The 13,938-nt window shown below is 37.6% G+C and overlaps 1 protein-coding gene across 4 annotated transcripts in view; it reads right to left on the minus strand.

Moving 5' to 3' along the window:
* Positions 1-632: 632 nt before the first annotated feature.
* The window catches only part of cacnb2b (calcium channel, voltage-dependent, beta 2b), a 39,556-nt gene continuing 26,250 nt past the window's right edge, over positions 633-13,938 (minus strand). For 3 of the 4 annotated variants that reach the window (XM_015043968.1, XM_015043970.1, XM_015043971.1), the window contains exons 2-14: positions 11,704-11,769; positions 10,765-10,887; positions 10,364-10,503; positions 9,187-9,248; positions 9,064-9,089; positions 8,276-8,356; positions 7,462-7,520; positions 7,250-7,359; positions 6,004-6,012; positions 4,995-5,146; positions 4,774-4,869; positions 4,180-4,353; positions 633-3,367 (exon numbers count right to left, since the gene is read on the minus strand). In XM_015043968.1, the coding sequence (XP_014899454.1) occupies positions 2,672-3,367; positions 4,180-4,353; positions 4,774-4,869; positions 4,995-5,146; positions 6,004-6,012; positions 7,250-7,359; positions 7,462-7,520; positions 8,276-8,356; positions 9,064-9,089; positions 9,187-9,248; positions 10,364-10,503; positions 10,765-10,887; positions 11,704-11,769 (1,794 nt within the window). In that variant the 3' untranslated portion in view covers positions 633-2,671. The remainder of the gene's footprint in view (positions 3,368-4,179; positions 4,354-4,773; positions 4,870-4,994; positions 5,147-6,003; positions 6,013-7,249; positions 7,360-7,461; positions 7,521-8,275; positions 8,357-9,063; positions 9,090-9,186; positions 9,249-10,363; positions 10,504-10,764; positions 10,888-11,703; positions 11,770-13,938) is intronic. The other variant, XM_015043969.1, reaches the window with a different exon arrangement.

The following is a 13,938-nucleotide window of genomic DNA, read 5'->3' on the forward strand; positions in this document are numbered from 1 at the left end:
TGCAATGGTAATACAGCTGTTCCAAGGAGTGAAAATCACTTCAGTAGTTGTCAACTACACTGAACTAGCCGCTGAGTTTGCAAATTTAATTTTGGTTTAACAAAAACAAAAAAATATTAATTAGTCAAAATTACTTTAGGCCTCTAGCTCTCCTTGAAATTTGCACACCGACTAGTCTAGCCAAAGCATTTAGTGACTATAAGGACCTACAATATTCACTATTTGACTCGTTTAAGTTTTTGCGAACATAGTAATTTAGTATGCTAAAAATGTTGGGCTTTTTTAACTTAGTGTTTTTTTTTTTTAACATAGTAACTTTATCATCTCACTAGTGAGCAAATGTTAACCTAATGAAACATAATCAAAGATTAGTAAGCGAAATGGCAACTGAAATCAAAGGTATTGAATAATCACACACTCAGCTTGCCGTACTTGTTTGTACGTCTTCTTCCTCGCTCTGGTGCAATGGAGTGGGTAGGGGTGTAGTCCAAGCCTCCAAGCTGCCAAACCTCCAGTATCTTAAACATCAGTGAGTGTTCAAGCAATTTTGTCTTTATTGTCCTTAAATATTAGAATAAACCAAAACTCAATTTACACAGTAAAATGTCACACAAGGGCTCCTGTCCTTAAAATGAAATGTCAGACAGCATATAATATATTTTAATGATTTTTAACAATAGAATACATATCTGTCAAAATGAACTTTTGAATGCTGTACAAAATTATATAAACAAAATAAATCTACAAAGGAATAATCAGTCTTGTTAACTCGATGCAGTCATACTCATTAGGTCTACAGTACTGAGTAGTGTAACAGACTCTCAAGTCCTCCCTTCATTTAAATAGCAAGGCAATTATGAAGTATGTACAAATGCATAGATTGTATTCAAGCAACATGTTTTATCACAACTAAATGCATAGATTATCCTGCATACACTGAGTGTGACCACAAGATTAGTCATGCTTCCAGACAGACCAAATGCAAGACGGCAAACAGGTTCAGACTTTTCCAAAAGTAGAGCAGAAAATGTGTTTATATTAAAATTATATGTACTATATTTAGGTTTTAGTGCTTAAAGTAAAATAAAGCAATAGCGTTCTGAGACTAATTAAAGTGCAAATGTGAAGAAAAAATTGTAATGGGGGAAGACACATAAAGTGGTTTCCTGAATGTGTAATTGAAATATTCAGAAAGAAATTGTTTTTTTTTTTTTTGTACAATGTTGAAATTTTGATTTGCAAAATTTTAAATGACTTTACTTTAAACCCAATCCAAGCTAAAGATGAAATTCAAATATCTGCTACACAGAAACTAATGAGCAATTAGAACTTTGTTAGCTAAACCTTTCTATAAATGATTAGCTGTTTCCAGTTAATTCTTTAAGTTCTCTTCATGTTTGTGGTTTTGATTTAGGAGGAAATTAATGATTTTTGTAATTTTTTGATGACTGATAAATGTATTGCCTAGTGTTGATGATATAAACTTGTAAAAGGTATGTGCATTGTTTATCATATTTGATCAATATGTAAAGAAGAATTGACAATAAAAATGGAATACAAAAAGAACTGTTTTGTCATTTTCAATCATGTTAAAATTGTACTGAACAAAACTTTATTTTGTCCAGATAAGCATAAAAAATAAAAAGAACCTCAAGTAACGTAAATGAGGATAAACGTGTCTAATTTCTGTTTTGTAAAGGCTAAAAAATAAATGCATATGGGGTTATTCAGCAGGGTTGCACTGAAATTGCTTATAGGTACAGATTTTTGCACATTATTTGCTCCAGGTGTCAGCACTTTCTCTGCATCTAATTTATAAAGCAAACAGCACTGATTATGTCACAGTGCAAAGATGCCCGTCGACAATGGTAGGTTTAATACAGAAAAAAAAAAAATCTGCACAACCCAAATGTTACCTTTAGCCACAAACACAGCAGGCACATAATGTGAAAGAGAAAAAGACAGACTTTTGTATTACAGAGCTTGAAGGATCATCTTTTTCACCTCATCAAAAGGGAAAAAATTTAGGGATGGCAATTTTGAAATATCTATTCCATGTTAATAACCTGCACAACTGCAGATGCAGAGGGACAACCGTGAGACTGAAACAAAGATTGCTAGATTTTATGTAGCGTTTTGAACATGTATTTGAAGATTACAGAAATCATATGAAAAGTCAGGCACTCCTGAGTCAATGAAAGGTTCCATCTATGCCCTCATTTTATAAAGGCTGCAGTGCATTTTTCTTTTTTCTTTGTCTCCTCCAAATTTGATGTAGAATTCTTACCAGAATTCATGAGATGTTAAATGTTTCTCAGTAACTATTTGTGGTAAAATCCAATGATTTTAAATTGCAAAAACTGAAATAAATATTGGAAATACTTCCTACAAATGCATGCAGACCTTGAAATGTTGCAGAGACTTGTAATCTGCTTGGCAACACAGTTTGAGAAGCAAATCCCCCTTTGAGGGCGTGAATTAGAATTTGTAGTTTGCTTCTATTTTTGTAGAAGATCAAGTGAATCAGGCTGTGTGGAGAGAACGCTGCAGTGTTAAAGAGTAATAAACAGTATGAAAGAATACATTACCTTCAAAAGTGACTATTTCACCTATGAGTGCATTATAAAATGGGCAGCATAAAACTGTGCATCCGCTTGGGAGTAGAAACATATCAGTCATCCATGTAAGAATCTTTGTGCCACTGACGTGCGTCTCTGTCTCTGATTCGATCCCGATCGCTCTCCCTGTCCTTGTATCTGTCTCTGTCCCGATCTCTGCCCTGGTGGTGGTAGTTGTGATGGTTGTGTGCAGGATAGAGGTCTGCATGGTGTGTCCGTGTTGGGATGTGCTGGTGATGCCTCTGATGCCGGTTGCGTTCGTTGTGCTCCTGCTCATACCCTTCCCTGTCATGCAGCTGGCCACGATGGCGTTGGTGATGATGGTGATGATGGTGGTGGTGGTTGCTACTGTGGTGGTGATGGTTATGACCCCGGTGGTTGTAGTGCATCTCCTCCTCATCGCCCTCCACCACCACTTCCTCCACCTCGTCCTCCCTCTCCTCATGCAGGGGTCTCCTTGGAGGCCTCTGGCTGTAATCTCTGCCTGACTTTACATTCACGCCACCAGATATTTGGCTGTGCTGGGCGTGGCTGTGGTGCTCCATCCGGCGGTGGTGGTGGTGGTGATGGTGGTGGGTGTGCTGCGGTCTTTTTTGTTCTGTCCTCAGAAGTCGCTCCTCTTCTTCCTGTCTTTGGCCTTCTTCAACTCTGTCCTCCTGATCCGGGGCGGGCGGGGTCTCCTTGTCTAGGTGGTTGTCACGGGAACCCTTCCTCTTGGAGGCAGCTGGCTTCTTACTCTTCTGCTCATCCTTAAAGGAAAAGGACCAGATGGACATAATTTAACTAGTCACACAATACAATTGAGTAACTTGCAAATCCAAATCACAGAGAGAATGTGGAGAGATCAATGTGAACAATGAAAACAATGTGAGGAAGATGGGTGACACATTTTCAAAATGACAAGATGGATAATTTTCATTTTCAGCTTAAATGTAAACGTTGACCTGGATTTCTTCTGGATTTGTTTAAAAGAAGAGACATTCTTTTGAGAACATGTTTAAACTATAATTAAATCCTCACATGCGTAGAAAACCGAGACTTTCAGTTGCTTCCATTCACTAATAGTTTATGTAACCACTGGTCAGCTCACTAAGATAATATATTCTGGTGTTGTGGTTGTCATTATGTGGGTAGATTTTTAAAATATTTTTTTTTCTATCAAGCAGTCATCTAACTATAATAGGCTACAGATTACAGACATTACATAAAACCATGTAATTAAGGTTCTACATTTTCCCCATAACTAAAAAATGATTACAGTAATATTTCAATATCTCTCACTCACCAGTTGTTGGCCTATTTCATTTCTTCTTCAACTTTGCATAGTAGTAGGATGAGAAGACATGAAATTAAAATGTTAGGTGGATTGGTGGAAACACAGACAGATGAAGCAAAAATAATGCTACAAAAAAAATCTAAAGCTTCTCTAAATTTAAACAAATATCTGTACACATCACACGAATGAGATGAAGTTTGATGAGATGAGGTGACAGGAACATTTTAAATAGTATTTTATATATTTCAGTATGTTTTCACAGTATAGTCTGTGTGTTTTAGGCACCGGTGCTGTCGCTGGAGAGGCAGGCAATGTGTTCTCAGCCAGCTGTGCTACAAGTGCATTTGAAGGCTCCATCTCTGGTGGATGCGTTGCTCTCCAGTAAGATTCAAGGTAATCGGCGATGTGCTCACAGGCGTCAGTAAGCTGGTTCTCGTCTAATATGACATCAAACATTTCCTACAGGCAACAGAAGGTGAGAAAGGATTAGAACAAAATGTGAACACCAGGATGGATTGGAGAGCATAGTAAATGTGTGTTAGGATGTTTAATGCAAGAGTAAGTTTATGGAAAACTATAGTTGTACTGTGTGTCAACACAACTATATATCACCCAGGAAAAATAAATATTGCAATGTATAGAACTTCACTGGTGGCCAAGTAAGGTGGGATGTAAGACTGATAAAGAAAACAAACAGCATCTCTTATTTTACTGCATGTTAAAGCTACTTGGCATTGATTTTAACAAAGTGTCAAACTTGGTTTTGGAGAAGATAAAAAAATGATTTGACATCAACACATGGCATTAACCAGTTTTTCATTTCTTGAACAGAATAGAAGGAGTTGTAGTTTTTAACAATTTCCAGCAGATGGCGCTCACCGGTGGACACTGGGCCAGCTTGTCTGCTGCCACAAGCTGAACGTTAAGATGTTTGGTTTGAGATTTTCCTCTTGTCTTGATGAGTCTCGTCAGGACCTACACAACACAAAATACAACACAAATAAAAAAAAAATGTAAATATAGTATTTCTTTTCACAAATGCAGGGCAAAAAAGGTGTACAGATTTAGAGAAATCCGTACACCTGACTGATAAAACCTACTTTTGGTGAAGATATCTTCACATAAACAAGAATTGGAGCCAGCGAAGTCTTGGACACTTGCAGTGGGTGGTTAATTGTGTCTGCATCCAAAACCACTAGCTGCATGCTCCGGGCCAGCTCAAATATTCGCTCCACCTCCCCTTGGATCTGGGCTGCAGAAACACAAAACGTAAGCTTGCAACTCTAAGACAACATAAAATATACATGATGCAACAAGATCTCACTGGAAACCTCTAAATATGATAGTACACATATTGAGGCTGGCAATAGTAGGAATGTTCTAGATCTTTATAACTCTGTTCTCATATTTTATCTTATTCTATACTGTTAAAGAAAAACTGTTGCAGTAACTTTAAACAATTCAATAATAATAATAAATGTAAAAAGTTGCCTTACTTTTAAATAAATGCTAATTTGCTGTGAAGATTATTTATTTTAGATTTAAATCTTTTAACACAGTCTGCAAAAAATGTTCTGCTTTACTTGAACTTGCAAACAACTAACAAACAAAGCAAATGACAATTGACATCAGAAATAAAAAGCATGTAAAAAAAAACAAAAAAAAAAACATGTTCTACACAACAAAAGAAAATAAGACCTTGGCAGCTCTCACATAAAGCCTTGCACTAAAATATTGTATTTTTTGTTATTATTATATGTATTATTTCTTCCCACCACAAAGGTAGATGCGTCAAGATTTCTTCAACTCATGGCAGGAGTAATATTAAAACTTGTCCACTAGAGGGAGAGCGGGAAAGGACATCAAGTTTTAGTCCTAAAACATATCCGACAACCCACTCACACAAAAGCACTTCAATGCACTTTAGCTATATATTTCAAAGCTGCACAGGATGAAGTCAGTTTTTGTGTACATGTACTATAAATGAAGCACAGAGAAGTGAGAGGGTAGCAGCAGCTGATACAAGCATGAGGCAAATGAGAGGAAGAACAGAAAGGAGGTGGAGCTGTCAACAACACAAGGAGAACCAGTGCTTTCAGTCGTACATACCGGCAGCATCTGGAATGAGACGGCAATGAGAGAGACAAGAGAAAAGCAAGTAAATCTTATCCCTGCTCTTGTTTTAACTGATTTCCTCCTCCTCTATTGAAATGGGTAGAAAGGATCACAGGGTAGACAGGGAGATGGTTGTGACTATTCTACGGTATAATGTCACAAGGTAAAAAAGGAAAAAACAAAAACAAAAAACATCTGCCTGGTTTGAACAAGATGAAATTTCTAAAAACTGGGAAGTTTTCCAACTGACAAACTGCTGTAGTTTAAATTTCTGACTAAGATTTTCCTGGTTCTGATAGAAATATATGAGAATAAGCAAAGAATAGCAGCTGCAGATCCGTCGACGCGCCGCTGTTAGGTCTGATTGGCGAACACCATCCTTTTAGCGATGGGGGTTTGTTATGAACATTCACAGTAAATATATCTTATGGCATGGTGAAAACAACTAACTATTGTTTCATACATTATTTATTACATCCACTATGTCTGGGAGATAAAAGCGAATAACGTTTCTCTTAAGTCATTTGCTTCTCAAAGCAGGAACATGCAAGCTAAAAGCTGCTGAGCAAGAAACAAGAAAAAGCATCAGAGGTCTCAAAGCTCTGAGGATCAGTCAGATTAAGAACCCACTCAATCCACTCAAACCGAAGTCAGCCTGATCTGTGGAGGCTACAGGCTAGTTATTGACTATGGTGTAAGTGGCAAAGCAGCTTTCACGAGACATTCTGTAAAAGCAAAGTCACAAAAAGTCTATCTCTATCTCAGCATCACAAAGCCGTGACTCATTTGAAGTTTGGGTTACTTGGGTCCTCTGAAACATCCTTGAGATAACCCACATCTTTGAGATAACAGTACAACTACTCAACAGCGAAGAACACCCATCATGGTTCCAGATTTAGGATCTGTTTGATTTAACTTTGTGGCAATTCTGTATATTAAAGGCAAAAATTGAGCAGCAACAGAAGCCAAAAGACAAAAATAGCTCTGACACATTCACTTCAAACTAATTTAGATAGAATGAGAAAAAAAACTTAATTAGGACTTTAAAAATGTGGGGGATGCCACAAGGGAAGTCAAGTTTTCCAGAAAGCAATTATATGAACTTGTTTTGGAACTGATTTAGTTGTCTTTTCCATGAGTGAAGCTATTAGAGTTGTGTTTTATACATGCATTCCTATTAAAATGAAAGAATTCCCAAGGATAATTAGTGCTCTGCACTGCTGGATGATAAACTACAGACCTAAATTAGAGCGCGTGTTGGACCGGTCCATTAAGGCCTTCTTGCCAGGGTTGTTGAGGATGGAGCGTTTAGCCAGCGAGATGTCAGCCGTCACCCTTGTAATAGTGATTCTGAAGAGAATACAAGAGAACAAGCATTATTTCACAACTTTCTTATTAAGTTATACTGTGCATAAAAACAGGTTCGACAGAGACAATTAAAGAAGAACTTACCTTCCTTCAAATCTGTGTTTTAGAAAGTCAAATAGTGCTTTTTGCATCATGTCAGTAACCTAGAATTACAAAGAAAAATAATAATTCAGCTTGATGGCTTGTTATTGTCTGTGCCATACTGACTCGCTTGGCTATTAGCTGCTACTATTAATTTACAAACTACTTGCAATAATCATTAACTGTGCTCTCTCTTTGTTTGTCTTTGTTTAGAACATAGACTTGACCTGGGTCGCTTTCCTGAATGGAGCTATTTATAGAGCTTTGCATCTATCTTTGTATAATCGTTCTTATTCTGTCCCATAGACCCGACCTGACGTGTCCTTTTGTATTTAGCTGAATCTCCTAATTGGATGTCATCATTGACAAAGCTTTAATGAATTCCTTTGTGTTTTTGTTTCTCCTCCCACACTTTCAAAAAGGTGCTCCAGAGCCAGTGTTTCCTCTTTTACTTAGCCTGTTTCTGCTGGATGGATTCCTACTAGACAGGAGATGCTCCTCTGCAATACCGGCAAAAGCTTGTTCATATTGAAAGATGGCTCTCTAGGCAATTGACTGGGCTTTCTTAGACAGTTAACTTTTTACTAATAGGGATGAAGAAATGTATTTATTTTTTTATTTTGTCATTATTTCATTATTTTTTTTAGACTGAACTGGACTGTACATACTAGAATCTAAATCTGACTACATGATGAGATGTAATTGGAAAAATCTGGATTTATTTTATTATCTGCTATGAATTAATCCTGTTTGTCTTCAGGTGACAATTGTTATGAATTTTTGCTATAATTATTGAGTTGAATCAGAAGAATCTCACCTCTAAGCCCTTTAATGATGGTCCCATCAGAACCACTGGTCGCATTGTTGGCACAACATCATACATGGCCACCTGTTCCCCCTGTAGACACGAACACATCGTATGGTTTCCATGAAATACATCCACTTTGTTATTGTTGTAAGAAAGTTGCATTTTCTCTCAAAAGCCTGAGTTTGTGTTTCAAATAAGCAGGAAAAACAATACATCCAACACTATTTTGACATTCAATTGTGTTTTCTGTAAAAAAGAAAAAGTAACTGAACATTTAATGAGCTCAACAATCTGAAAATTTCAAGTTGTGCTTTGGGTTTGCCGTACAAAGAACATCTGTTGCATTGTAATATTGAATTTTCTTGTTCCTCTACCAAACATGCTCTAATGTGTCCAAGATCTGAACTAAGATGTTTAATAAGCAAACTGGTTGGTGATGCAGTTGAAACATGTCGGCCCTTTGCCAACAGAACCACCAAACATTTTGTTTCTAGTCTTTTATTCATGACGTTACACTACATCTATTTTCATTGTAACTAAACATGAATCCCGTTTGGGAACTGAATATTTTTATACTTCAAATAAAGTATTTAATATGTATGTATTAAGACAGCGAATCATCATTAACAATCCTTATTGAATGGATCCAGGCATTTCTAGAAAGAAATCTATGTTTCTTTTAGAAATACCCGGTTTATTTGAACGGTGCCTAAAGTCCTCAAATCTGATGTGTAACGACTGTGAAGCAAAACTTTTGTTGTTCCACAAAAGTTACACAATTTAGCTTTGTCACTTACCGGTTTCTTTTTCACCTGCTGATTGGCTGCTCACACAGAAAAAAAGAAGCCATGTTAACTTGATTATCATTACGGATAGATTTTACCCATATGCATCTAGTCTCATTCGGCGCACAAACTGACCTTGTGAAGGAGGAGTGTATTTCTTTGAGTTCATGTCTTGAGATGCTTGAGCTGCTGCTTTGCTGAAACACAAAATGAGTTATTAATTATCTCACAGAGGTTTAGGGTTACGGTCACAGCTTTACTTATAAAGGTCTACTGTCAGTGCTCAATGGGCGCGGGGCGGGTTGCACCCGAGGTTGGTCACCAGTCCATCACATGGTCACACAGAGACACCCAGCACAAACAACTGTTTATATGCACACACACACACACACACACACACACACACACACACACACACACACACACACACACACCCACACACACACACACACACACGTTTGTGTTGCTATCTTTGTGGGGACTTTCCATTGACCTCCATTCATTTCTACAGCCTAAACCTTACCTTTACCCTTTTCCTAACCCTAACCATCACATACCTAACCCTAACCCTAACCAAAACTCAATTCATACCGTAGCTCTAAATCTGACCCCTGACCCAAAAACAGGGTTTCCCCTTGTGGGGACCAGCCTCCGTTCCGCACAAGGAGCAATTGGTCCCCACAACGTAGTATATGTCAGGAAAATCGTCCCCACAAGGTATTACAAACAAACGCACACACACACACACACACACGCAATTAACCTAACAGTCATGTCTGTGTTCACAAAAGAAATGATAAATAAAAAACGTCTATTTGCTAATATCAGAGATCTAACTCTCTTTGTTAAAATTTTGAAAGGTGAGATTCACTCATTTAGAGAGAAGACTGCTAGAAAAATGAACATAATGAGAAGTAGAATGACTTAAACTTCTCTAAAGGGGACTCAGTTTAAATTTGGTTTCATCTTTCCACTGCCGTGCTGCTGGCTTGTTTTGATGGATCGTTTTCACCGTTTAGATGTGTTATTTTGTAACAAGCTTGCAGATTTTTATCCCCAGTGGTTCTTCTAGGTTGATCCTGGTTATCAATTTAACCAGGAAACCGAGTCTGACTTATTGGATTAGGAATATGCACAATTTTCTTGGTGCTATCAGATCTCAGACATTTCACACATATTTTCTAACATTTCTTTTCTAGGACCCAGAAGAAATGAACTAGAATTGATTTAAATTTTTCTTTAATACATTGGGTTCTGGTTCCTTGCTTAAAAAAAATGTAAACTGTTCAATCAAGTAGTATTGTGTACCTACCTGGCCAAGGCCTTGGCAGCTTTTCTGGCTTGGACTTCTCTTCTGATGAGAATGGTTTCCAGGTTAACCGGACTGGGGACGAAGCCCACCACCCCATCCTCCTTCACCGGCCGGCCGATCCACCATTCATTGTTAAATTTCTTCCAATTGCAAAGCAAATCAAACAAGACATTGAACTGTGAATAAAAAAGTTTAACACTGATGTTCCCCATAATTATTAATCAGTGATAATTATAGAAAATGCATCATTATATGTCATGTCTATCATAATGAATATGAAACAAAGCTTAATAAAACCCAAGTTTTTCTAAAGACAACAATATTGTATGCATGTCAGTCTGTGATGGTAATTAATTTTTTTGAGATTCATCAGTACATGGTGGCCTTTTGTCAATGCATACCTCTTTGACATGCAGGAAGTCTTTGGCGTCAAATGTGACGGCTTGGCCCGGCACAGGGACGTTGTCGTCGTCAGCTGGCGTGTAAGAGAAGTTGCAACGTACAGCAAAGGCCACAGGCTTGTACTGAGGGCATAGAACAGGTGCTATAGTTATTTAAAACAAGAATCCGAAATGTGGAAGAGGTACAGCACTATGGGTGATGAGACGTACAAATGAATGAAGGCTAAATTTGATTTACGTACTTCAGTTTTACTCTCGGACATTAGTGAGACAGCAGAGCTAAGGCTAAAGTTGTAAGTAGCATTTGTTATATTCACACTGTGACAAATGAGTGTGTCTGCTGTGAACAAAAGTCTACTGTGTCTTTATCTTTGCTGGAGGTTAGCCACTGTCACAACATTGCTGACTGAAAAACTTGTTGCTGATGTAATCCTATAGAAGTCAAATGTCAGTGGCATAATGATCAAGCTGCTAATTACTTCACTTTGCACAGATGAGGCTTTAGGGCCAGCAGAGTTACAAGCTGGGGAAATTTTCCATGTTAATTATGCAGCACCGGTGGGAGTACATTAAATCTGTAGAGGATGATATGCTTCAATATTCAACAGGACATATCAGCAGGGATTGCTTAGCTGGCAAAGACAGGCCCACCTTAAAGTCGTAATGGTCAATCCTATAGACATTTGACTTCTATAGGATTACATCAGCAACAATATATAACTATAATTAAAATCGTTTTTTAAGCTCATTGCCTCGTGTTCGTCACTCTATGGCAGAATTGTTTGAAATCTGTCAGTTGAAGTACATGAATCGAATTGAATCAGGATTTATGCACGTTCATTATTCCTTTCTGTGATGTAATCTCCTATTGGACAGTCTTTCTGTACATCGAGTCTGCATGGTAGGAACGAAGGAAACGATGCAACAGCACAACAGTACCTTAGCCTTTTCCAGCTGCACCTGGGCGTTTCTTTCCTCAACGATATCCGAGTCCTGACGCTCTCCCTTCAAACAGAATATAATCACAATGTTAAGTGAAGCGTGTGGAGTTACATTATTTAAAGAAATTAAAATATACTGCCACTAAAATACATAAGGACACTTTCGTGTAATGTCTTATTAATTCTATTATTTTTGCGTAGAGTTAACTGCTTTGTCTCCAACCAGTTAAACTCACAATGAACTCAAACTCAAAATAAAAATATGACAATTTTTGTCATTATTTGGGGGGTTTAGACATTTAGTACTGAACTCTGTCCTAATTGGTAGTTTAACGTGTGCACAGTCTTTGCAGCAACCGCTGCATATGGTTGTCTATGTGCTGATTATTGATGGTATTTGTAATTATCTGCCTTTTTTTTTTTTTTACAACACAAAACATGAAAAACCAATCCTCTGTACTGGTTAAAGTACTGGTCAGTCTTTATAAAATGTTTTAGACTGATATAATGCTTCGCTGATAAGTGTCCTTGAATCACTTTAACATCCTCGGATCAATTTATCTTGAAACTCCTTGTCTTTAATTTTCAGCAAGTGTTGCCACAGATTCCCTGCCGGGATACTCGAGTTGCTGTGCCATGCCTCTCAGAGATTAGATTGTCCTCTCAAAGACATGGCAATTAATGGCCTTTGTGTCATAGCCAGGGGGATGGCACAGCCTCTAGTGTGCACTCAAGATATTCATTTAAATCCTATTGTCACAAATCACCTCCTCAGTTGCAACAACAACTTAGCGTGGTGCGTTTTAACACAACAGTGTGTCCTCTCATGTTAGTTGGGAGAATTTGGCTTCCGTCACAAATTAAAGCTGTTGCCCTATTTAAGACATTAACTGTGAAAACCACGATGTACACAAAGCAAGAATAATTTCTGCCACCTCAAAAAAATGCACACCAGATATCACTGCACGGCAGTACAAGCTTAAAATGAAAAAGTAGTTAAAAAGAGACATCTAGAAGTTCAGTAGATGCACAAAAGTTGAAAATGTTAAGCAGAAAAATAAGCTTTTGCTACCGGTTTATGCTGTGAAAATAAATGATATCAAAATACACTAACATTATCAGAAAGGACACAGAGAGGAAAAGTAAGAAAATTCCCCTGGGACAAAATTATGCCCATTCATGGGTTTTTGTTTATCCATGCCTGGTGTAGACATCTGTTCGCACAGCACTCGCCTCTTCTGCAAGCCAATGTCACCCAGCCAACAGTGCAAAACAGTCCTACGAAATTAGACGTGTCTTTTTCTTAATTTACATGCAGTCATAGTTAATGATTATTCGTTCTTTTTATTCACAGGATATAAAGCGAGCCTCATCGGAACACAAATTAAAATTTACACCCTTTAGGAGGGCATTAGCAGCAGGTGCTGTACGTTACCAAATAATCAAATAATAATATGACCGGCTCTGTACATGCATTACTTTTGGCAGCTTGCTAAGTTGAAACTTCTAAAATGTGTGGGTGTGTTAACAAAATGATAAAGAGGAACTGTGAGAAGCCGAATCCAAAGCAAAAGGGAGAGAAACGTGTGTCACGGTTAACCCTGGTAAAGCTTTTCAGAAAAGGGATCACCATCCCAACAGTCAAACAAGGTGATGTTTTTTGTTTTGTGCTTCATTACCTGGATTACTTTCCAAAATTGATGATCCCTGAATTCTTATCAGAGTGTCCAGCCATCAGAGTGTAACCTTAATCTTAAGCGCATTTGGATTACGCAGCAGGACATTGACCTGAAACATATGTGCTAGTCTACTTCTAATCCACTCAAAAAAGAGAATTTAGGGTTTTGAAGTGAAGAACATTTTTTTTTTGCTTAGTTTAGATTGAGCTACAATGACATGATCTTTATCAAGCTAATTATATTCTAAAACCCTCTGAAGTGAAGTAGTTAGAGCCATTCTGTGTGAAAGAGGGGACCAAATTCCTCTACACCAATAAAAACATACTTTTCCATTTATCATGCAACCATATTTAGGTTTAGAGGGAGTTTTCCACAATCGCTCATGTTGGTTTGGGTAATTTTTTTTTTCCCTATTCATAAATTAAAGCATCACTTTAAAACAAAATTTTGCTTCATATTTACTCAGGATGTTTTTTCTGTTATTTATCTGAGACACTTAAGCCGAAAAGTGTTTGTCCATCACAAACACCATGTTCAGGCATAAGGGTGTCCAT

The sequence above is a fragment of the Poecilia latipinna genome, unplaced genomic scaffold (genome assembly GCF_001443285.1).
Source record: "Poecilia latipinna isolate Pla-1442-1.1 unplaced genomic scaffold, P_latipinna-1.0 Scaffold658, whole genome shotgun sequence".
In the NCBI taxonomy this organism is placed as follows: domain Eukaryota; kingdom Metazoa; phylum Chordata; class Actinopteri; order Cyprinodontiformes; family Poeciliidae; genus Poecilia; species Poecilia latipinna.